Source organism: Augochlora pura, chromosome 4 (assembly GCF_028453695.1).
Source record: "Augochlora pura isolate Apur16 chromosome 4, APUR_v2.2.1, whole genome shotgun sequence".
Classification (NCBI taxonomy): Eukaryota; Metazoa; Arthropoda; class Insecta; order Hymenoptera; family Halictidae; genus Augochlora; species Augochlora pura.
Genome location: NC_135775.1, coordinates 6,679,148 through 6,705,810, shown reverse-complemented (window position 1 = coordinate 6,705,810; position 26,663 = coordinate 6,679,148). Strand labels below are relative to the sequence as shown.

General features: G+C 38.9%; 1 protein-coding gene across 1 annotated transcript; it reads right to left on the bottom strand.

The window, feature by feature from the left end:
* Nucleotides 1-25,860, bottom strand: LOC144468412 (G-protein coupled receptor dmsr-1). The gene is made up of 5 exons (XM_078177856.1): nucleotides 25,174-25,860; nucleotides 4,325-4,433; nucleotides 2,870-3,054; nucleotides 1,628-2,430; nucleotides 1-1,523 (listed from the first exon to the last, which is right to left on the bottom strand). Exons 1-4 carry the CDS (start codon nucleotides 25,761-25,763, stop codon nucleotides 2,019-2,021), a joined length of 1,296 nt encoding a protein of 431 aa, XP_078033982.1. The 5' UTR covers nucleotides 25,764-25,860; the 3' UTR covers nucleotides 1-1,523; nucleotides 1,628-2,018.
* Nucleotides 25,861-26,663: the final 803 nt, after the last annotated feature.

Here is a 26,663-nt window from a genome sequence, read left to right as displayed (position 1 = left end):
AACGTTTACATGCATGGAAGTCGATCGACTTTCAGCCGGGCTCATTAGCCGAAAATCCATCGTCTCATTTCCATTGATCATACAAAACTAAACGCGAGCGTAGGTACATGGATCGTTGTTGCCGTGACGGTCGCTCGGCGTCGTATTTACAGGCGCTACGTTTTGCGTTGGCACGGTATAATGCATATGCGTATTCCTAGTACATATGTATGTATTTATATGTAATTCTACACCGATCCCGTTATTTCGCGTGGTCGCGCTACATTAATCAACGCGACTGTAATGCGGCGTTTACACAAGTTCCGGTAATTCTCGGTCGCTGCCGTCGGGCGCGCCAAAATCTTAACAATTCGTTGTCAAGTGCAGACGATATCGATCGACCGGCTGGCAAAAATGAACAAAGGGACTGACGCCGATATCCAGACCCGTCGATCAGGTGTAATTTCATGAAAATTTGTGTAGCACACAGGGAACGCCCCTCACCGACTTCCACTGAAACGCGAGTCGCGTGTAAAGCCGTACATCACAACTGTCGGCTCGGTGGAATTTAAATAACGCTTTGCTCGCGATATTATCTCGGCGATTCCCTATGGCTCCTGCAAATACCATAACGCGAAAAATGTATATAATCCGATAATGGTGTTATTAACATTAACCTTCGAGCGCTCCTCGAAAATGACTGCAAACAGGATTTCTCTTCGACTTTCTCTCCGACGCGAAAGGCAGCAGCTCGTCTTAAAGCTTGGGGCTCCTGCTTTTATTATACATCATTTATTTTCTTGAAAGATTTATTAACGCGACACAGCAGGTGAGAAATTGAAGATATGATTTTTCTCCATAATGCTACGGATTTAAACATCTGCGAAAACGTTAGAAAATATTCCTCGGTAGTTGGAGCTACTGTAACTTTGAAGATTGAATCTTCCTCTTTACAATGATATCTTACAACGTGCTACACGATTCCATTCTTGTCCTTGGAACTTTGACCATAAGGTGTACCACCAATTTTATTTCACCGAAGATTTTCGCACAATTGAACTTCTTATACGTTACTTCTTCAGAAAACAGCAACAAAAATCGTGCGTAAATTTCGAAAACACTCTTTCAAAGACGAAGCTGCAATATTCTAATCTATGATGCATTAAACCAGGAGAAAAATGGTCTAATCTTTCTGAAAGCGTTACAATTTATGACACCTCCAAGAATTAGTTTCACTTCAGCCACGCTAAGCACGATCATCTTAGAAAAAAGACGAACAATGTATAACAAAGATAGAAGCTCCAAGCGTTAAACCAAGCTCACTTTTACCGTCGCACAAATTTTATTAAGTAAACTATGATACGTCTTCGGAGTCGCTGTTGTAAACTCAGTTCGAACAAGTTCCGACGAGACGGTCCAAAAACTACTGTTTAAGGATAGAACTTCGAAAAGTAGTTTTTAAATAGTACAACTCTAATATTTGGCTGTCGTTCGGAGCAAAGTTTCATTGAAATCGAAGCCGAGGCTTCCCGTTACCACGCTTCCTAGAAAAAAAAAGAAAGGGAAAACGATTTAAGTTTCGCTCGGAGTTCCGAAGAAGTTCGAGTAGAAACTCGCGAGTAGAAAAATTAATTTGAAATCCAGCCACCTTGTTCTCGCTAATTTGCAGTTGGCAGATGGCGCATGCTAGCTTAAGACCCACGGTCCACAGTGCAATCATAACTTTCACTGTTTTATGTTCCCCTAGGAGGGGATCTCAACACAGCCTTGACACAGTCCAGTTGCTCTTTGGAATTGTGTCTTTAAACTTGGACGACATAGTACACGGGCAAACGTGCCACCGGAGCATGTCGAACAACGTAAAAAAATGTTTATGGATATAAGATTCCCCTTAAATCTCTTAAAGTGCTTTTTCTTAGATCAAGATCTCTTCGAGATCCACTGTTCACAAGTTCGGTGAATAAAACACCTCGGTATCCCTTAACACTGTCTTATTTCAAGGCCTACAATCGCGTGGTCTCCAGACCCTTCAGCCTGCATCATACGTAGGTACTCTGCACATCTGTCTGCTGAGTGGTAGGCTGCTGCCATTTCTTCATGATCCTGGGCTTGAACAGTTGGCCGAAGGTGGTGCGAAACTGTCTGGACATGGAGCAATATAGAATGAAATTAATGGCGCCGTTGAGCAGGGCTAGAATGTCCATCAGCTCCCCGAAGTTGTGGTAGCAGGTGCGGAAGAAACAATCGCCCAGCACTCCTGATAGAAGACCCAGGACACCCTGAGGTATCTCCGTCACCAGAAACAGCAGCAACACGGCCACCAACATGTTCGTGGTCCTGTCTGCTCTTTTGTCCGATTTGCTCGGCTTCCGGGGAAGCAAACCGTTGCCCAAGATCACTGCGGGTTTACACTGGTTGTAGCTCTTCAGGGCCTGCTTTCTACCCTTCGCTCTGCAACAGAGGCGGACCGCAAAATTAAGGTAAATCGGAATTAAGAGATTGTTCCTGAAGCGGCTCGAAGTTTTCAGATCTGTTATACTACTTAAGTTACTTCGATTACATGCATTGATCTTAAAACCGCAATTTATTTCTGGGCAACCATAGTTTCCTAGTTTTATTCGAAGGGGTCTCTGAGTAGCATACTCAAATTTTGTCAAGCTTGAGCAATTATTTTCTGTGATATTGTTATCAAAATGAAATTGTTTGAAGGAAGAGTATATTTCAAGAATATATTTTTAACATGTTAGACGAACTAGGGAGATCCCTGTTATTTCTCAGGCCTTAATCAGAATAGAACGAAACGACTAAGATTGTTGATTTAGCGCTGCGACCTGTGAATTTCGTTTCCTGGAAAGCAATTTCCTCCATTAATGGGATATTGCTAGATTACCTGTAGAGTGCTTTTATCAGCCAGCAGCTAATAACTGTGAGAATGACGCAGGGCAGAAGCTTTACGACCACACCTAACACCCAGAAGTTCAGCTGGTAGAAGAAGTCTTTGTGCCGGGAGTAATCCGCGTCGACGATGTACGCGATCTCCACGGTACCATTGTCATTCAGGGCCTGCTGTCTTATCTGACGATCATAGAGATAACTTGTTTTACGTTTCATCACCCTTTACATCTCGTTCGAAGGGTATCGTTAAACCTACACACTTTTAGTATCGTGCCTCTTTATTATTTATTCAGATTTGTAAATTAATCTTCGCGGTAACATAGAATAGTGGAGCTGGTTACTGTGGTGTTTTGTTTTCGAATATAATTAACTTTATGTTTATTGAATAGCACATCAAATTTTTCTATTCTAAGATAAACAAAGTTAAAGAATAAAAAATTTGATATTGAAAAATTAATAAATAAACCAAGGGCGCAGCAATTGGCTATCTCACGATAACCGACTCCGCTATTGCATTCTCTGCAATGTATAGAATATGCAAATGCAAGAAGACTCAATCCTTACTAATATATTAACCTGTTGTTTATTCAAAGCAGCCCATTATTTCGATACAGTTTAGTTAAGGAATGATCGCTTCTTGAATCCTACCGTACACTACAAATTCTGATTCCATTTAGTCTGTTCGGGCAGGTTGCGACAGAAATGTCTAAATCTGATCAAAGGGCAGTTAACAACGCCACAAATTGTAATCAAATCTAGTTCGATCAAGTACGTGACGACACAAAGTTTCTAAATGTCGTCAAAAGGCAGCGAATGCGTGGCGAATCCTAATCAAATTTGGTATCCTCGGGAATGCCACGACGCAAAGTTCCGAAATCTGATTAAAAGACAGCCAATACACCGTACAGTCTAATCAAATCAGTTTGCTGTATTGCGAGTGTGTCGTGACACAAAGTTTCTAGATATGGTCATAAAGGCTTGAATTCTTGAGGTTGCTACGTTGGCATTCGAACGGCTAAGGAAAGAAAAATATTCCATATTTTGCATAATCTTTTGATCCATCGTTTTTGAAACGTCTCTGCAAAAATAACAAGTCCGAATTTGCAGCACTGTCAGAGTTATTTTGATTACAGAAGGGAAGTTTAAAATTTGAAAAATATTTTTCCCGAAACTTTTGCTCGCTGCTGTATATTTAGTCCATGCATCGTCCTAGTTATACACAGTGTACGGTATCGAGTAAATATTATTCAGGCGGCTTTTGAAAATCGCTAGTAGATGCAGAATACAGCGAGGTTGCTTGAATGTTCAGAAACTTGGAAATTAATGTCAGCTTGCACAGGTATACGTGGAATTGGAACTTTTGCGGACGAAGTTTCGTAGAATCTGTTTACAGCGGGTTATTATTCTACAATTATTCTATTATTCTACAATTAAACCATGGAAGACTTACGCCAAACACAAAGTAGCTAGGCGCACATGCGATGAACGGCGCCAGGAAGCTGCTCCAGAGGGCCACTTTGCAACGAGTGGGCGTGCACCATGAGTTATTCTGCGGAAATCTGCTTCAATAAAACGATTCCTTATGAATTCCAATCATTTTATATCTCTTAATGTCAGTCTTGCTTGCTAAACACATTCGCATCGGTTTGTTTCTTATTTATTTAATAAGATAACACATTATATATCTTTTCCTTTCAATTATCCGAAAACTCTGTCATGATTAAGCTGTGAATTTTGAAACAATGGAAATATGAAGAGTTATTTAAGTCATAAAGATTATTGTAAGAAGAAAATTCTATTTGACAACTGGTCTTAGGATTCATTCTTATTTCGTTATCGTGGGTGAAATATTTTTTGTATTTTTCATAAAAGTCTACAGTAGGGCATGCATCAATTTTACAGGGACGTGAAATTTTTAATGTTTATGTAGGCTTGGACAACCACAGGCGAAACGTAAAACAGAATTTTTGCGACGTTGGTTTTCGAAATTGGTTCTAAAAAATTAATAACCGCATCATGAATTTTGAACAACCCCAATAGAAATCTTTTCGAATGTCATGTTCCATTTTTTGGAAATCCGCGAATCTAGTCACGCGCAATGCCAAAAGCGATTTTTCCATCTCTGATTCCGGTCGTATTTTCAAACAAGCAACCATCATGCAATCCTTGATTTCGACCGACGCCGACCAACATTTTTCCGTCGCATTGTTCAATTCTTATTCGAAATTTTCTAGGTCATTTCGAACGAATATGCCATTTTGATATCTGGTTTGTGGCTAGAATTTCGCGGACAGTGATAATGTAATACTGATTTTAAATATGAAATTTATTAAAATCAAAATCTGCACCGGGCGCAGTTGGCTGCGTGCAGGCAAAATGACTGGATGAAATACGATTCGGAGAAAACATGAAAGGAATTCGAGTGTAGCACTGTGAAATTTCCAATTTCTATTGACACATTATATTCATATTTAGTTATAAGTTAGTTATATCTCTCATGTAAATACACGGAATTTACATTAAAATATTTATTGAAACTTACTTCTATAACAACTTTCAAATAATTAAAATTCTCAATCAAGTTCCATTAATTTATTCAATCCCCGATAAATTTAATAACTTTCCGTAACACTGCATTAAAATGTGAAACTGTTTTACGCGTTTCTGCATGTTTCTGCATAAAATTTTCATTAAAATTCGTGTTTATAAGAATGTCACGGCGAGTCTAAAATTTGAAATTAAATTTCTATTCGATCAATTCTCGCGGCCTGCATAAATTTACCATACAAACACGGAGTTTTTACGGGTGGCCGGGATAAATTGGAAAATGCAGCGGTCGGTGTTCTGTTAACGAATTCGAAACCAATAAAACGTGACAAAAACCTCTTCGATCTCACGTGCATCTACGTCGCATTTGATTTGCAACAAAATCTCATTGATGTCGGCAACGAGAACCGATCGATTTCGTATAGAATGACACAAAAGTCTATCTACCACGAGGACCGACACAACGTTGCTCATTCTCCAGCATCGACGTGGAAACAGAAAAGAGAGAGCTCTGCGGGTCACGTTCATTTTCTAGAAATTGCGTCGGGAGGGGAAGGAAAGTAGAATCAAAATGGACGTTGTCGGTGCAACGAAATTGTTCGGGCCGCCGGTTTTGTTAGATTAAACGCGTGTATCTGAGCACGGGGAGTACTATACGCGGGGACTGTTCGTTGTTCTGTTCAATCTGGACGGACACGGGATTAATAAGACTGTTCGTGCGTGAATTTTCCCATTAAACAGTTAATTCCCGATCACAACGTTTCATCGATCTAAACGCGATTTCCACGACACGGGACTTTCTACAATAAACATCGAAATTTGCATTTAATCCCCATAATCTTCGACCTTCGATCCCCGTAATCCCGTGGATCCAGTAAAATTCGCCTTAAGGTCCACGCACTGTCAACTAACTCGGACATTTTTGATCTCGTGATTCGTCACGAACCTCGGTTTCCCATTTCCTCTTGAAAGATTCAACAATGTCGTAGTTTATTAATTTTTTAATTTATATTAAATTAATTTTTTAACTTATATTAATATTTCACTTTTCTAATTTTATGACTCAAAATAATATACAAAATAAGAGGGCTGCTCCGTCACCATTTTATGTACCAGGGAAAACAAAGCTTACCTCACTTTTTAAATCGGAACAACATTAGTAAAGAAATGTTTGCAGAAGTGGCAATTGTGCGTGATGATAAAAAAGAAAAAAAGAAAGAATAAATAAAATTTTAAAAATGTGATTTAAAATTTTTTTTAACGTTCCACGTAATTGCAACGCTCGCAAAAAAATTGTTACGGCAGACAACGATCTATTTTTAATATAAATTTAAATTGTAATGAATGTTTAAAAGAAATCCGGTTAACGGGACAAGTTGACCGAATTTCCAGAGGCTCAGGAATTCAGCAAGCGAATGTTTTTAGAGAATTTTATTGATGCGCTCTGTTGCATTTTTCGAAACGTGTTCTTCTTTTGTCGGCCCTTTTGAGGAAAGCGACTGTTTGTGCACAGGATATCGAGAACTACACGCGAGATGTTTTCCCTTTGTCGGTCCGCGCCGCATGATTCTTCCCGGTGGGAAATTCCCGGAGGAAAATCGAGCGATTGGTCGCGCTTTTATCGCGACACGTTTCCACGTGGCCGATAAATTCGCAGTTATCGCTTCTTCTCAGCGCGTGGACATGTCCTTGGCCATTTCCCACACTAAATCAATGTAAGACGTAATTTCCGCGCGATCGTGGCCGTGATTTTACGAAATCTTTTCATTCGTTCAACTTCACGAGACGATTTAGAGCGCGTGATTTCCAATGTTAATTATAAAGCATTGAAATCGAAAGGCGCGTCCAGCTTTACGAGCTTTTTACAGGGAAATGAATACTAGATTCCCTCTGACAGACGTTATTGGTTCTTGTAAAGCACATATTTCACGTATATCGAGAATTTTTTTATTTGAAATTGATAAAGCTCGCGGGAGATATATGCCGTGTTTGGAAAATCGTTCTTTCACTGACGTTCGTCATGATTTTGTCAATTTGATGTCGCATTCCTGGAGATAGTAAATTGTTCTGTTTTTAGACAACGTAATCTTTAACAAAAAAATTCGTCCATTTTGTTCTCGGAGTAAAAATTCAGATAAAAATACACTTAAAGAATTCTATATTAATGTTTGAAAAAATAGACGTGCAAATTTTGGAGCAAATTGATCCAACGATTGTCGAGATATTTCCGCTAGAAACGAGGAAATTTAGAAGCATTCGAGTAGGTGGATTTCTGTTGGTCCACCACCCCGGGAGAACCCACGAAAACGAAGTAATTCGGTTAGCGAGGCTCTTTAATCCTCTTAGATCCTGGAAATCCTAATTAATTCAGCTTTGCGCAAACTTATTACAATCGAAAATAATCTTGAAACGCAGAGAACTATTTCCGTTTTTAGAAAAAAAAACAGTTATTAATGGCTCAACATAAAAAGGAGGCTTCAATCTTTTTACAAACATTTCAATGTTTTCATAAACATTTTTTCCATTTCTATGAAACGTGTCGTTGAAATCGAACCCATTATATCACGCGATAAAATATCTCGGCATAGAATCGTATGATTGATTTCGAAAGTAGAGATTAAAAAATAAAAAACACAGCTCTGAAATGCATCCAGTATGATGGTCGTGCGATTTATTTTTACAAAATCAAAATAGTTCGAATGTCACCGACGAAGCAGATATCAATTACTTTTAGTGCACGCCGTATTGAAATAAAAACAAAAAAAAAAAACCGTACCGTAACGGCATTGGAAAAAAGTTAAGCCGGCCAATGTATGGTTATTCGTTTTTATTCTAAACGCGAGGAGTTAAAGTCGACAGGAAGCGTTCGTCGGTGCAGTGAATATTATACGACCGTTTCGAAAAGTCTGCGCTATTAAGTTTCATTGGCCGATGGTCGATTGACGCGTGACGAGCATCCGGAATCGGATTTATTCGTGTCCGATCAAAGCCTCCCTCGTTCTACTGGAAACGACTGACCGGTGCAATCAGCCTGGATTCTGGATTAACGCGAACTACGATCACCTCGAACCGAATTGTACAACAATATTCTCTATCTGGCAAGGGAATTGTTTCGTACTTTTCTTTCACACGTTATTCACTCAGCGACGGTGGTAAAAAATTCCACTCGATCTATACCACCTTTTTTTCAAACCATTAAAATTTCGTACGCGATTTATTCATACATTGCGTATTACGATTTTACATAAAATTACAAATTGTTGGCTCAAATTGGGAAACAAGGATCGATTACATTTGAGAGGGTGGACAGTAGGATAAGAGAGAAATGTATTGTGATATTCGTCAATTGAACCGTTCGAGAAGGCCATAAATACAATTTTCGCTTGCTTAATCTTCTCATTTTCAAATTATTGCTGTATTATTTCTAGATGCTGTTGTTTGCAAAAGCTCGCGATTGGGTTTCACTATGTGATCAACATTCCGGTAAACGAAAATAGTTTGAATTTCGATCCTTTCCATTTTGGCCATATTTCGTGGGAATTCTGGCGGAACTCGTTTTAGGATTGTGTAAACACCGAACCGCTGATAACAATAATCTCGTATTTCTGTTCGGACGTTTCTCCTGGTTTGCCGAATTATTTCACCGATTGTACCGGGTCTTTCGAAAACCGGAGTTTTTGCTTTCGCAATTCGAACGATTCTGACCGCCATTGAGGATCCTTCTCGTTTCACGGGGAACGCTATTCTTTCATTTGTTAATTTTGCGCCGTCTTCGCGGAATGCTTTTCGATTGTCATGGAAATTCTTTTGTAATACGGCTCTCCCTTTATCCATCCTCTGCTTACAACGGACTCGTTGATGCCACTTGGCTACCAGTGGCCACAAAAGAAACATGTTTAACGAAACGTAGCCGTCCTACGGTAAAAGCAGTCCACAATTTTCGTTTAATTTAACCTCCTCCTGACTATTGCATACTCCATTACTTTTTCGTTATTTTCTGGTGGAAGCATTTCGTAAATTGCATATTTAAATTGTAACATAATTAATTCTATAATCCTTTTGTCCATATATATTCGTGAAGAAGAAATGGAAACTTTTGAGCTGCAAGCAGATTTACTGTTTCGTTTAAAAAATTCGTGGAACTCATCTGTTTGAAACATTCTGGAACATTTTTAGAAGCAGTTTGCTGAAAGATAATGCACGCGTTAATGTTGATGCGTTAATAACAGTTTCAATCTCCCGCAGTAAAACATGTAAAAATGTCTGCACGATTAATTCGAAATATATCAGCAATTAATTCGGAATATATTAGCAATTATGGTAGAAGTAAATTAATTCAAAATAATAGGTAATGAACTTCTGCAGAAGCGTACTATAACAAATTGAGGAAGCGATACAGTAGCAAACGTTTCGCAAATGTTATATTATTCCGCTGTTGATTCAGAAATTACCGCACGGTTTCGAAACAATTTCAGTAGAACAATAATTTAATTGGGCATTGTTTATTAATGAGTCTACCGGTTTAACAGGCGACAAATGTATTAGCCGTTTCGTATTAATCAATCCGTTCTAATCAAGCAAATAATAACGTGGAATTGTTGCAGTAATTATGTCGTTTCGCACGAGTAAGAACGATTTTGTTACAATTTCCGAGGCACAAGTATATTGAAAACGTTGCTAGCCACGCTAGAGAAAGGTTTGATTTTAAATGTAAAACAAATATTTCGAAAGTTCCCTCGATATCGACCTACAGCCGATAAGATGATTCGTGCGCCGCTGTGCATATTCAACGAATAACATACACCGTTCACGAGGAAACATGGAAATCCGCTTTGCTTTATTCTTTCGTCTAGATCTGCCGGACATGACGGAAATATAAACTAAGATCTATAACCTAAATCTTCCACAACAGAGCGCCCCTATTTTCTCGAAGATGATCGCAAATATACAGTTACGACAAAAATCTTCGTACGTGAGACAATGAAAATGCTGAGAGAACTCAAAAATACTGTTACAGTATTTTCAAGAAAATAAAATAAATGAAATGAAAAGATAAATACAGTCAACGAAGAAAATTGTTATTTTTCACAGAAATCACAATGTAACTATACGGTAACCGTTCCAGGGTCAAAGAAGAAATAGAAAAAGCGAACCACGAGGCCCTCGAACAATGCTCCAGACCGGATTAACCGAGTCAGTCGTTTTTGCGCAATAATTCTTGCAGAAGCCCGGGCCAACTGTCGCAGAAAGATGCAATTTAGCAAACAGATAGCGGCCACTCGACGTGTCGTCCCCAAGGCTGGGCCCTTATCTCGCAGGTCTGATATTTATATATGTCCTGTGGTGAATCTTTCGTAACGACGTTACGTGAATTTTTTTGCCTAGCCGTTCAGTGCCGCAGCAAAAGTAGCTAACAAGATTGCGAGGCTTCTGAAATTCCTTGCAGGGCTGTAAACTCGAGATGAACAAGCGTTCCGATGTGGTTGGATACCTTTCTAGCCTGAAGTATGTAGTAGTAGATCTAGCGGAAGAATATTTTCAAACTTTAAATCAGCAACGGTGCTGCGGTGCTTTTTACGGTATTTTGCCAATGTTTGCGTAACAGCCAAAGTAGAGCTAGTTCAGTTGGTGTGGTACAGAAATTCTATGGCTGGCAGACAGGAAAAATTGAATCATGTTTGGTGGTAGTAATCTTGATAGTTTTTAAATATTTTAAGTCAGGATTACCTTCCAGCAAAATTATATAAAAATTGATGAGGTATTTTCATAACATATTTTGAATTTTGTACTTTTTACGCTTACTTGAATTATCGAATTTTATTCGATTTGTATACATAGTATAATGTAATTTTGTCAAGTAGCTGCTGCGGTTTGCATAATTAGAAATCATAATAGAAATCGAAGTAAGTCGAATATCGAAGCAAACATTTTTCTCTCTAAAATGAACGTAGACGGAATGCTTTACGATTCTTTCAGACGAATTTACCGAAGTTCAAAGATCAACGATTCTTCGATCAAACTTTCGCTTATGCTGCAATGTATCTCGATTGAATTTTAATGCACTTTTGCTGAACTTAGCCTTAAAATATTCACGGTGAAAATCTGCTCATTTTCAGCTTTATATCCCTGAAAATAATGTATTCCTTTATCCAATGAACTTGCGAATAAGACGAAGTTCGCTTAAAGTATGAAGCAAAACTGGCCGGATAATTATCGTCACAGTATAAAATAAATAGGTTAGCGCATATCTTTATTTAAACGGTGGTCTCCATTGGTGTCGCAAAATGGACGGTAACGATGGCGGATAACGAACCTCAAAAATTTTTAAATTAGTCGGAAATGCTTAGGTTCCCTTTCGTCGAGAACCAGTTCCCCTGAATTCAGTTCCGCCATTCTCTTGGGCAAACGAGGCGTCCATAAAGCGCCCCGTCCTGTCGTTTCCCGGAAATGACCTGGAAATATTCCGGGACGAGAGAGGTACACTTAGAGTCGGTGAATTAAATCATCCATGCCCGCTGTGTGTTCCTAGTTTTTTCGAGGGGATCATCGTGCCGCTCGGGACACCAAAGTGTCGAATAAATATTGCGGCACCGCGTTAGCTCCGACGGTCCATTGAATCTTTGGACTCCCCTCGCGTTAGAAACCATCTTGGGCACCAGTTTCGAGAACATCTCCGCTTATGGTTCGCTATTATGCCGAGGGACAGTGGCGACGAACGCTTCTGCGGGCTTTGGGAAAGCTTCTATTGTGCTTTTATCTTACGAGGATACGCAGCCGAGAACAGCAACGTTGAAATCCCCTCGGCTACGGCTTTTCTTTTTAATACTTAACCTCCGGGGGGAAGGGTGCTTCTGAAAGCATTATACTCTCGGGAAACCTGATTCAGTCCGATTCTGATTTCGAAATTGGAATAAGAGTTTTAGTTGATCTTGCTTCATACTTTGAATCAGCAGAATTTGTTTTTATTTCAAAGATTACAGATCGCATATAAATAAATAATTATTTATTGTTCGTTTAATTATGAACACATAGTTAGTTTACTTACAATTAGTTGTAGCTTTTAATTCTAGTGGCTAAAGTATGTGATCGTCTATTTAGATCAGGATTATCTTCGTTCAGAAATTCTTTTTTAAGTCGTCCATTTCGACGATCCCCAGACACGTTCTATGGTTACTATACGAGTCAATGCGAGGGCCATTCACGCGACTTACGATATTCAAATCAAACGACCTAAAGTGCTCAACATGTTAGAATAAGACTGTAATAGCGCGAGGTAACGATAAGTACGGAGAAATGTCGTTACGTATTCATGAATATCAATCGACTCGACGTCTGAGAATTCTTCTGTTCGATTTGATTAGTGTTTAAGTGAGAAAGTGGTTTACTTTAGATATATCGGCAAAGTCAAAATGCAATTTGCCAATTTAACTTTTAACATGAAAAGAGCACTAGGTTTAATAGAATCTATCATTCTCTTTTTAACTTCCTGTTTTTTTTCACTTAAATGATACCTCCAAAAGGATGGTATTGATTTTTATTCACATGGCATATGTATATCCATCTTTATTGACATGAAATATCTATGATAATATTTATTCTCACGAAGTATCAATTTTCACGCGTACAAAACATTTATATTGATTTTTATGCAGATGAAATATCTATATGCATAGAATATTCACTTCGATTAATCTCTCCCGCAGACACCAAGTTTACCAAGTCTACGCGAGCAAATAAAGCAAGCATACGTGTTTTTCAAAGTTTTTAATAACAGAAATTCATCTCGGTTGGTTAATTGATTTCGTTAAACGTTTTACATCAAGTTATTTATCACTTTATTTGTGCCCTGCACTTGAAATGGAGAATTATTTCGAACGAATTTATTACAATGCCATAAAACACAGAATTACATTTCATACGTTGGTCGCACGATTGTTTTATGTCTAATTCAAAATAAAATGTCCCCGACCATATGTTTCACTTCTGTATGCAAATGATAAGAGCGCTGCGCTGTATGAGTAAATAAATTCACGTAATAAATTCGCGAGCGAATGTAATTTGTTCGCGAGCAAATTTCGCTGCATAATATCGTCAGTTAATGCAACGAGCGTACAACTAAATAAAATTGTAATTCTGACAACGATCACATAATGATAAAACGCGGACTCAAAGCGAAACGTTCTGACCTGGTTTAACTTCGCGTTAATAAACATATTCAAATACGTGTTCTTCGATGTCGACCAATGTATCAAAATTCGACCGGGCTCGAAATCACCTCTCTGCCGCTTGGAATCTAGCGATAGCGTTAAACTTGTCAGAAACAAATTGTTTACACGGTGGAAGCGGATCCTCCTCTTAAATTTGTAATTAAAATTCATGATATGTGTGTAATCTACTTATGAAACAGCGCCGTCGCCGTGTAATCCCATGGCATATTTGACGTTCCTCTATTAACCTTAACGTGACTCTCCTGTAACATCCGCGTTACACGGAGATTCGCTGTTACCGTGGCAGCAGGAAAAACATATTTGTGAGTCGCATTAATTTCTGGTTCTGTACTTTCACATGATCTCATAAAATACTGTTTTAAAATTCGAACTACCACTAAGGACACATTTAATTGCTGTTTAATCATTCATTTGTTATTTTGATCCTAAACATGATGAATTGAAGGTTAGAAAAAAGCGTCCCTTCTTTAGACATTGTGGACTCTCTTTAAATTTCATAAATGTATAAGGAAACTGCAACGTTGAAGCTTCAAACTTTTATATTCAAACGGCAACGCTGAAACGCCACTAAAAATTACCATACCATAATCCATAAGCAGACCACGGATTTTATACGTTTACCACAAAAATGATCGAATACAAAACAGTAAAAATATTAAAAGAATTTAAAGACGCTGTTGTATTATTTCGAACTCGTTGGAATGATCAAAGAACGAAATCAATGCATATGTCTATGAACATCTGTTATATTTGCTATTACTTTTTACTGTTGATTTTGGAAATCCATTATCTTATCTAATAACATTCCCTATTGGAAGTTTTGTCTGGTTTCCAGGCATCCATCGTCTGGCCTGCCGTTAGAGCACACGCTTAAATGCTTATCATATCACGAATGATTCGACGCTCGATGAACAGGCGTTATTCGCATAATATTCCATTCGTGCGTTACACCCGCCGATGATTCGCGTCGGTTCAGTTAACTTTATAGACATATTGCGGGAGATTTAATCGGTCAATAGGCATCCTATGCACCGAGATCAGCATAGATTTTCTCATTCTGCAGCGCGGTGTGCATTTCACGGCAGCCATCAAATTACAGACCCCTGTAAATAATTTAAGTAAAGTATTTCAACAAATTTATGTTCGTTTTGCTACCCATTAAATCGATCACGTATCAAAAATAAAATTCTTTGTTGCCTCGTAGTAACGAAAATCTTCAAAATTAGCGACAACGGAGTAATCATTAACAATAAAGACGAAAAAAGGAATTTTGATCATAAATACATTTTAGAGAAAGATATATTAAGAATATATTTCTTTGGATTTTGTTATACGGTAAATATATTGTTCAAGGTTCTCTGTACACGCGATTGTGTAACCGTTCGCCATTCTGCGTAAATATCGCTTTTCGTATCTCTCCGTATAATTGCGAGGATAGCCATCGCACGAGTTTCTGCTACACATTCTGCGTTTCGTCCACGACAATTTCCGAGCTAAGCTTCCGGATCGAAGCTACAATAATTACGAACAAAATGGCGGCCAACTGTAACCGATTTACATTATGCAACGTTAGCGAGGCACTCGCTTCATGTATCATTTATGCTTCCAATTCGATCATCCATTTTGTTCGATAATCGACGCACCGATTACATGGAATGAGATTTCATTCATGTTAAATGCTAAATTATTTAATTGACTTGTTTTAATTTATTCTGCGGGGGCACAGCGCCGTCGTTCCATCGCTCGGTTAACGTAAATTACAATTATAATCCTGTTAAAAATACATCAAAACTGAAATTCTCAAGTCCCATTTTAATCGCTCGCGGACACTGCTAATTAAACGTTTAATTACGCGATCCTGGAAATTATACCGGTAAATGCGTCGTTTAAGGCGTTAGAATTAAACGGGGAATTTAATGAAATCGTTGTTGATTCGATCTATTTTCGGTATGTTCCGCGGACTTTCCATTTCGAGAAACGTTCTTATAATATTTGTCCTGGCAATCTCTTTTACTCGGATACGATGTATACGTGGGATGCTCTGCACATAGCTTTATTTATTCTTAACGTGGATCGCGTAGACGCCCACAGCGAGCCAACAATTAAAAGCGTCCAATTTCTCGAGTTCGGCTCGCGGTTGTAGAATTTCACGAACCTTGGAGCGGTAATTTGTATTCGGTATATTATCACAACAATTTTCGATATATTTTAAATGGAATATGTTACACCTTTTTTCAATCGCTTTGTACGACCAAGTAAAAGGTATTGTAACCAGTGAAAGATAACATTATACAAGCAAGTAATTATTTAGTAATTGCTGTTTGCCAGCGTTGCCATTCTCTGCTGCGATGCTTTAAAACATTTTTATGGACAATTACAAAGGACATAATGTAAAACGAATAAAAAATTGACGCGACCAAGATTTCATTACCATCATCGCGAATGCAATTATGCATCTTAAGATACAATAAAGCAGATAGTTTATCGATTTCGTTCAAAGAAGTAAATGAAAAGACGATGGTAAATAATAACAAGTTGGACATTGAATTATTAATATGCAATGACTCTATTATCCAATACCATATTGTTTATACCCATACGAATGTTACGTAGTTGCATTGGTCGACGTCCGGGTTACAGCGTAGAATTATTAATAACATCCCAGTTAAATCTGCATCATTGTAACACAGAACGTCGGAAAAACGTGTTTACAGCGAAAGTATGAAATCCTGTTAGACGGGAAGCGCCTCGAGGAAAATGTAATATAAAAGCTTTCCCCGTTTATTTCGTTTCCTCTCGAAGACGACCGCTTTTCGCGAATCCGAACAAGTTTCTAGTTTCAAGGGGACGGTCGATTGTTATTCAGCGCAGTCCCGATTGTTTAAATTGAAAGACAGAAATATTGTTTTTGGAAATTGGCGCGCCCGTTGCTTTCCGCGTATTCCGTTCAACCTGTAGGGAGCAATTTTTTTCTGCGGAAGTGCGATCGCGCAACCGTGCAAGATTTTGCGAGCAGGTTCAACAAAACGGTGAAACGCGAATAGCGAACCTGGTCCCGTACGATATCCGGATTATATAGAGCTTATTCTCAATGGAATCGAAGATTGGCTTTGGTTTGACGTCGAATAATGCTTTCGGAAAGAATGTACGGGCAATCTTACGCGAATCCGATTCGCGGTTCGTTGAATGGACGGGATTTTGAATTGTCATTGGTTTATCTCGCGTTTCCGGTTCGTGTGCGTTCCAAAGGAAAAGCTTGTTCCTTAGCCTTCCGCATTGCAAGCTATTTTAACCGCAGACCTTCCGGCGTAATCTTTGTTTCAATTTGGTTCGTATGAAATCGAACGTGTTTGTCCACATTACATAATTCATTAAATATGAATAAATTGCTATAGAAATTTCCAATGCGCCAGAATGTAAATGGTTGGATCATGTAGGATTCTCAGGAATAGCACAAAAGATTCCAGCATAATAGTCTTTACAAATTATGCCGTATGTTACAAATCCGTAAATTACATTTGATTTGTAATTAAAATGTATAACTTATAAATACGTAACGGCCATGGTATTGTATCTTTAACCAGCTTCAATTTCATCAATAATGTCAATTTTGTGCATGTAGTGGGTCAAGATTGTAACACCAAAAAAAAAAGGTTTCCCTCGTTCGCGTTTCTCGAACCATTTTATGCATATCCGTATTTAATTAGCGAATAATGCAACAATAGCAAAGCAGACCGCGAATAGACAAATATAATCCACCGTAATGTTATTATTCCACTTAATGAATATGGTTTTCATTGTTGTCACACCAGATTAATATTGCGTCCTTCGCGGGACATTCGAATAATTGGAGATTAGCAATGGAAATATCCGGCACCACCGTCATTTTGATCATTCCGTTGAAATAATTTCTATTGTTTCATATTGTTCCCTTCACTCGCTTCTATTGTTTCATATGATTCATATAATATAGAACTGTATTCATAATCAATTTTTATTAATCTTTTCAGAACGAGTTACGCTTAAAAACCAGCTTAAACAAAATGTTACTGAGTTAATTGCTTGATCAAACGAACCAAATTAAATGATATTACAATTTTATCAACGTATTTTTATTATAATTTTATCAACGTATTTTTATTATAATTTTATCAACGTATTTTTATTATAATTTTATCAACGTAACACTGGAAATCTAATTCTCTAAGAAACATATTTTGTACTACTTTTCAAGATCATCGTCCTCAAAGGGTTAAATCTATTTTTTCACCGAACAATGAAATACGCGAACCTGTTGCTGATAACATGGCGACATTCGTTCTGAAAGGACTGCGCCTCGTCGTGCCTTCCACTGACCTTTTGTCCCTGATCTCGGACAAACGAGACGTTCGAGGTGATCGTGTTACGTTGTTCAGTATAATGTGTATAGTTTAGGACTGCATCTAGGTCAGTGACGACCTAGAACCAGCTACTTTGTTCGAAGCAACATAAATGTCATCTATGGTGACGCGGGAGCCCAATCTCCTTTTGGTCCACCTATAATTTACGCAATTCGGCTCGCCTCCTGACTCCCCTAATTAGTGCCTCGGCAAATATGTGTATTAGTTACCCAGCATTGTTCAGTGATTTACCAATACCGCGATGATTATTGGCGATTCAACAAATATGTAGGCGGCTTTAATGAAGTCTCCAGACGGTATCCGTTAAACCTTCTATTATTTAGCGTTTCCTAATTAAACGTTCGATATTCCTCCACGTTTATAATTAAATCTTCGATAAATTATTCGCGCCACTGGTGACAGGTATGCCGGCCAGCGAAGACAATATTCCTACTCTGTGCACGTTGTCTTTCGGACTGCAAGTATTGTGTCTCAGTATCCATTTCCATAAGTAGAATTTAGTTATACAAGTTGAAGCAAAAATAAACATGTACTATAAATAAATCATAAAATCGTATAAAATAGAGATATAAAACGACACCGATCATAAACAAATACGTGGCATGAAAACTCGATGCTTTTTTATAGCTTTTCAATTACGTAGGTAGCATTTTGTACGAAATTGAAAGTTTGTTGTATTTTGACATTTATATATTCCACTTTAATATACCGTGAAGTATTTTTTCTCTTCGATGTGTATTTATTTAACACGTTCAACCCGGCGCATTTTTTTGAAGTCCGTACGGTCGGCGGGCTCGATATTATCAGTTGTGTATTCGTCTGGCGGCGCGTGTTTGATTCGCTATTTTTTTCTATTGTCAGTGACTTGAGTCTGAAGTCAGACATTGTTCCGTGAAATTGTTCTAAAGTACTTACAAAACTTTATTTATTTATTGGAGTGACTGTGCACTTCGCGTATGAAATCAACAAAATCCGATTTATTCATGAACTTTCCAAAACACGTTTCACCTCTGAACTCCGGACCGTGCAAGTAACACTGAAGCGAAAGATAATTACGATTCGAATAGCGCCATCAGTAGGATCAATGGACAATTTTCCCACGCGATTCCCGAGCAATCCAAACGAAGGGTGAACTCGCGGTAAGAAAGTACAATCTCGCGGGATTCGCGCATAAGAAATTCGAGGAACAGGGAACGCACTTCGCGGATAAAATGTTTCCCAGGTTGGTAATTGATATTGGGTATTGGGATGATATAAATACGGGCGAAAACAGTTAGATCGAACAACGGCTGGGCCCGGGGCTTTATTTTATTCGCGTCGCCGCTTCGAAAAGCAACGCCGCCCTCAGGAAAGCGTGTTATATCGATATATTGGTTCTACGGATACCCGATATTTTTGTTCACAATTTACGGTCGGCGAAGTATTGCCTCGCGCTGACGTATTTAACGCGGAATCGTGCCGCGCTTCTACGTATTTACCGCCGCGATATTGCGCCTTTTCGATCGCGTTTCCGCGCCGGGGTACGGCCATAATGCCTTGGGAACACTTTTTAAATCTATGTTCACGAGTCCAGGGTCCGAGCGTAGCGTCTGAGAACGTCTCTTAGCTTCCAGACGAGAGGATTTACCGAGAAATCTACGATTGTTACTCGGCTATATCTAATCCTCATTTCAGCTGCTGTTGAATTTTTGTCGACTTGATATTCTTTTCATAAAATACAGGAACTTTTTACGGCTGTGATAAGGTAGATCTAAAACGGATTTTCTGTTACTGTAGAATTAATTTCTTTACACAATTTTAATTATTGTGATGAATTATTAACAAGAGGATGAAAAGAAAGAAGTATGATGGAAATGATAGTATATGTTTTCAGGATCGAACAAATATAAATTTTCACTGGAAACTTTAGTTTTGTAAATTTTAGAAGAGACAACATTTTATCGACAGTGTTTATTATAGTGACGCACGACATCCTCATAGTGTACAGTGGACGGCACGGTTGAGAATTATGTGTTGATATTGTTGTACCGCCTGCTTGTATTTACCCACCAAACATTGTAAATCAGAAACGTCGTCCTGCTGGCAAAGATTATAAACATTTGTTGTTTCCGCTTTGTTTACTGTAAACATTGTTTATTATTTCGAACAGAAATTGCTATTAACCCTTAATGGTCCAATGCTGTCGCATACACGTCAAAAATCAATAAGACCGTAAAATCTGAAAGGAAACTTTGAAAGAATAGGCACGATTATTTCGATAAAAATATATCAATATATTGTTATTAAAAAATAATTATCTTTTTCTATATCTGATATAAAAATTTTTAATACATAATTTATGAATGCGCTTTTCGTTCAACTGATGCAATGTTACAATGAGACTGCGGACACCAGATTTCATGCATTTACGGGGAGAACGAACAACTTCCGTCCCACCAAAACAATTAACAACTGTCAAAGTACAGACAACATTCGCAGCATTGCTCACGTTTGCTTTAAATCCAATTTTCAATTCAACTATCCGGACCAGCCAATTTCCCGTAAAAGTTCCGTTAATTGCAGCCTGTATACAACTTCCGCAATTCTAACTTTCTTCTTGCACTGGAAATCTCGGACTTCCCGTCCGTGTTTACGACATTTCAATCACTATGAACTACAGAAGTTTTCCGTAAAAATGAAAGATGACATTTCGATGACATTTTAAAGCACGACGATTTTAGTCCTTATCCGCTCCTTATATCAATTTGACGCAGTTCTCGCGAATACCGAATTAACCCTTTGCCCTCGAGTGGCGACTCAGCGGTGCCATTAAAATTCTTGTGGCACGTTACAAAAATATTTTTATTGATATCGCCGAAGCTTGCATTAAAAAATTGCGAGACTCAATTTCATACGCGCAGAATGAATTTTGTTATATAAAATGGAAATACCGGAAACCAGAAGAATTATTTAAGATTTTCAGTTGAGATGGCTTCGAGTGCAAAGGGTTAACAGTAAGTTCAGCACATCGTTTGATTAGTTGCGAACCGAGGTTTTGACCGTGCTGAATTTTCATCGTTAAACTGCAGAAACAAGGATTGGATAAGAGTTGATAAGCTGACACTAACGGGACTCGGAAATTCTGCTTTAACCGTGTCGTAATTTAGATACTTATCGTTGTCATTGGCGCAGAAAATCCGCGTGGCCATAGGTGGTCATACGCGTCGTAGTATACCTGCGAAAGTTCACCTGCACGGTATACTTGTGCGGATGAACCGGAGCGTGACCTGTGCGTTCCAGTGATCTTAACCAGTGCCTGATCCTAACCGTAACAGTAACCGTAACCTGGTTTACCATGGCACGGTTACTGTAATCCACGGTAATCCTAGAGGTATGGTTCCCAAGTGGTAAACAGAGAGGGTTACGCAAGTTAAATCATAGCCGGGTTACAGCGTGTCCAGGACTTGAAATGCAAAGACAATAGTATGTAATCGCAGTAGAAGAAATTTTGAACGCTTCATAAAACGATATAGTAAATAATAGGAAGTCGCTGAAACTCATAAAATCGTAAACGTCATAGTCAAGACATCGAAGATCCTCTTGAGGTATATAAATCAGAAGCCGCATAAAGTGCAAGGATTGTCATGATCGAATAATAAACGAATTAAAGAAATCGAAGGATGTGGTAGTTAAACAAATTAATATTCCATGAATTAATAATTAATAACTTCTCGTTTCTTATGGTGTTCCACAACAAGTAACGTATCGATCACCGTGGGCGCGTTAGCTTTTGCTGACACCATACTTTAACAAACTAATGAAATCTCTGCTACCCGAACGTGTACAAGTTTCTGCTCCATGCTTGGCCACTTGTAAGTTTAGCTGTCCTGTTCATTCGTATGCGTGTGTTATCGTCGTCGCGCTGCGCTTGGAAAACGTCTACAGGCAAATTCTGATCGATAAAAAAGTTTTCCAAGTGGCTCGTAAAAATCGAACAAAGAAACCAAAGCGTAAAAGGACATCATGTTAAACCGGGATATTGCGTCGGCCGGTTCCTTTCAACGCTTTCTCGCGAAGTATGTCGTTAAAAGAATTCTCCCCGCGACGAACTATGGCAGCCGAGGGCCACAAACTCGAGGCGAACGGACGTTTCATGTTTTATTTAAAGGATTGCAGCTGACCTTTAATCGTCGAGCATAAAGCTCGCGTGGACGATCGGAGTCCGTGGAAGGGAATTAGTTACTCTCTCAATGCGTTTTCCTAATGACAGCAGAGGTCGCGGAATCGGCGAGATTGCGAGCCAGCCGAGAGTTTTCCAATTATCGATACCGGCGCAAGATCTTCGAGAATCGTCTGCGAATAATTCGCTGAATCGAAAGCGGCATTTAAATTGCTTTTCTCGAAAATTCTCGCCACCTCGTCAAAGACCAAAGATATTCCTTTCACGATTTTACCGCTTCGAACTTGTTGCATACATGCATGAAATTGCTTTAATAAACACCCGTTGTACACGCGATTTACATTACGTAGAAAAGGGATCTGCGATGCATGTGTAAACCGTCACCTGTGCTTTGTTGTAACTACAACGAGCGGGACAGGTGACTAATATCCCATAGTATATAGATATTCTGATGGCTAATCTATCACGAAAGAAATAGTTCGAAATTATAATGTCGCAGTAGACACGCCACGTCATTAAACTTTATCTATCGTAGCAGTTGTTTATGTCAGTCAATCCTAAGAGTGTTCTGTCATATTTTTAATTGGACTACGATCTCTTTCACGGTACGTTGATTAGCATTTCTTCGTCCTTAATCATTTTTAGATTTAGAAGAAACAAATAATTCAAGAGTATGGCTCCGCGTGACCCTATCCTATTTCATTAACTCTGCCATTTGGGGAAAGCATTTTGAGTCGCTCGAAGTCATAAAAGAGAATTCGTAGAAATTGAACGCTATACCTTCATCATTTCTTCTTTGACAGCGACGAAATCAATGTTCATGAATAAATAAGTAGTTCATGTTTTATTTAAAAGCCTCCGGTACTTTTTTGCTGCATAATGTAGGACGATGATAGCGTTCGCAGTATGCCGCACGAGAATTTTACGCGAATTTTATTGCACCCACATTTTATAATATTTTCTAAATCGTAAAATAACGAAAACTTAAGAGACTGGTCAGGAAACGTTGCCGCAATTTCTCGAGCTTTTAAACTACCCAAAGAGTGTTAAAGATTGCTTACACTCTTACATTTAATAAAGGTCTGCTGCCAGTTAGTTACAAAGTCGTATATCAAAGTAATTTACTTTAACTATAAAATTCTAGGTAATTTTCGAAATCGTTTTTTATCGAGGACCAGGAGTGTATTCCCTTTAGTATACGATCACAGGTCACCGTAAATTCAATTATATTATTAGCGTGCAGTAGAATATTCAGGCGTGAGCGTCGCGAATTAAAATTGTTTCAGCTTTGCACGAGCTCAAAGAGTCTTCGGAACGTATTAGGATTTTCTGTTTAATGAAAGTGTCCGTGAAGCAGCATCGCTATGTATTGCGAGGTCCGATCCGTTTCCGTTCGATTCGTCGAGCAGAGTGGATACACGTCCAGTCAAAGGACTGAATGGGATTTCACAGGGAATTGCGACGGTTAATCAATGTTCAATGTGGCGTTTTATTAGTGACGACTACTTTACAGCGTATTATGTCATGTGTGTACCTAATATACGGACACCTTTCGACCGTCGGTCAACGTCGACGTGTGGCTGGCCGTTGGAACTGTAATTAAGGGTTCGTGCCTGGTTGGGACCAGGCTGAAGTGTTATTGATCTTGAGGAATTTATATCCCGAGGACCGCGGGACTTTATCGAGAAAATGTTTTCGTATTTTCGAAGACTTATTTCAGAGAGTGGCTCATAATTGTCGCGCTTGAAAATATTTATCGATAAAATTGTGATTGTTCTTCTAAATGTCGCGTTAAAAATACGTGGATTTGATCATTTGAAATTGAAAATTTGATAATAATTGTGCGATGTCACTTTATGATAAAATGGCGGACATTTCATGCATTCGTTTCTAATTAATTTCAAGAGTATTGCCATTAAAAAGTATTTTATTTTTTATGTTTTGAAAAGAAAATTTCCAAAGACCATTCTTCTTGGTTTTCTTGATTCGGTAAGATTTTTTAAAAATTGAAAGCCTGACGCTTACGCGCCCACTCTTTGCTTTTAACAGCGTACAATTGTTGGTTATAATGTCCGGTATCAGAAACTGACCGAATAATCGATACCACGAACATTCAGACGCGACAACGCGAGAGCCCGATTAGGTTACTTCGGGCTGCGGATTGAATTTAGCTCCTGATCAAGTTAGGCTGCGTTTAACTGTCTGTAATTCAATCTTCGTCGAGTAACGACTTTATTATTCGCCAGTTTCGACCACGTATGATCGGCTTTAGCACTTCAGTTACTCCTATGCCGTGGATCAGTTTAGATGCATCGTAGAGTACCAGCCGGTGCATAGCGGAGAACCTTCCTCTAGAATTACATATCAAAGAGTTAAATTTCATTTCCGAGGCAGCTGACAGATTCTCTATTGGGTTTTTAAAGAAATTAAAAAATGTTCGTGTTAGACTGAACGTCTCGCGAAGTCGATCAAAAATAGCTTTGATATTTCGTGCTCGAGGTTGTGCAAGCCTTTAAATCAAGGATCAGGAATTATTCGCTAAGATATTCTTACTGTCAAAAGAAATATTTATCGTTCGCACTCGGAACCATTTTAATTCTAAATATTTTCTCTGACCTACAGTATTTGCATTTGATATGACTTAATGCATTTTGTGACTCGCGAAAATTATCCAAATAATAAAATCACAGCTTTTAACAATACTTCATATAATAAAAAATAAACGGTTCAAAGAGAACAACTTTTATAACATTGTACGAGTTACAATTTACATTCGAACTTCAAATATCTTGCGTACCATGTATACACCGAGTGAATGAAATAATGTATTATATGCGGTACTACTATGTATGCAGTACTGTTACAATAAAACCTGCATCGATTTGTGAAAAAACAACAACAATACATTTTACACTATCGTTTGCAGCAGATGTGTAGTTTCTATTTATTCATTTTATCCACTCACCTGATAGCGATGTACCTCCAAATAGCAAGGGTGAGGGTGATGGCGATGCTGATGGTGTGCAGCAGCTGTGTGAAGTGCATGTGAAACAGCACGAATACGGCCCATCCGTACGGGAAAGTGGGCCTCTTGGGCAGCACGATGTACTTGTAAATGGCGAACGGTATGTACTCCAACATGACAAGCATGTCCGCGGTCGCCAGACCGGTCAGAATCTTGTTAATCGGCGCGGTGACCATGTTCTTCCTAGTTAAAACCACAATGTTCAACATGTTCGCCAATGTGCCGAACAAGCAAACGATCAGCGACACGTATCCGTGATAATTCTTGTATTCGACGGTAAGATTCCGGACGGTACCGTTGCAGTAGCAGCCGGAGGTCTCGTCGGTCGTTTTCTGCGAGGTCAGATTCTCGAAATTGTAATTGTTCACGTAATCGATGTCCTCGTCGGTGATGTTCCACCTATGGAACAGGTCCGTGTAATTTTCCAAGTGGTTCATTGTCACGCGACGGATCAGCGACCTCAGATGCAGCAGGGTTGCGTTCAGGTGCACTCGGTGCCAGGTGTACTCGCGGAGGACGTGACGGAGCATCGCATCCTGGGATTCGATCGACGCATCCTCCTTCCGAACGAATTTATTACTTCGGAAATCGTCCCGTTTTCTTCTCTTCTTCCCGGGAGCATCGGAAGTTTTCTTTTAAAGTTTCGTCTACTAACCTGGAAGAACGAGTCGCTGTTCCATTTTTTTTCTTTATTCAAACAATACGTTTTTTGGATTAATGTGTTTAAGGTTCGGCGTGGAAGCACGAAGATCCTTATCCTAGAGTTTAACCTTCTCGTTGAGAAAGATAAAAGGTGCACCAGATGCAAGCAACTTTATCCTACTTCAATTTATTCTTCTTAGAATCCTTTTTTTTCTGGCGCTATTGGGGTGGAATGATCGGATTTAGGCATCGAGATCCAAGGATCAGATCGAGAGCATACGAATCTCTATTCAGGAGCTCGACCTGTTTATCGAGAAAAAGATGAGCCGCTATTTCATTTCCCCTTTCATTTAATCAATGCCTCTTTATGCTTTATCAATTTATTCTTTCCAGGATTCATCTTCCATTGAGTTCTGGCTGAATGATGGGATTAGAGTATCGAGCTTCAAGGATCCGATTAAGGGCGTAAAAATATCGACCCTAATTTGTAGTCTGTTCGCCGAGGACTGGTTAATTCACCCCTGCAGTCTCCTCCCGATTCAATCAATATTCCTTAACTCAGAGCATCTTCCTCTCGCAGTCCTTCTTTACTGAAAAACCTCGGGGCAGAATTCCAGAATACCAGGCACCGAACTTGAAGAATGAACGAGTAAAAATGTAGATCCTAAATCTTAGTTCACAATCCAATGATTCTCGATATATACGGTGTCATTTCAGCATCGTTTCTACAGAACTTTTGCCGCACGAACGCCGCTTATCCTGCTGCTACATCATCGTCAGTAGCTAAG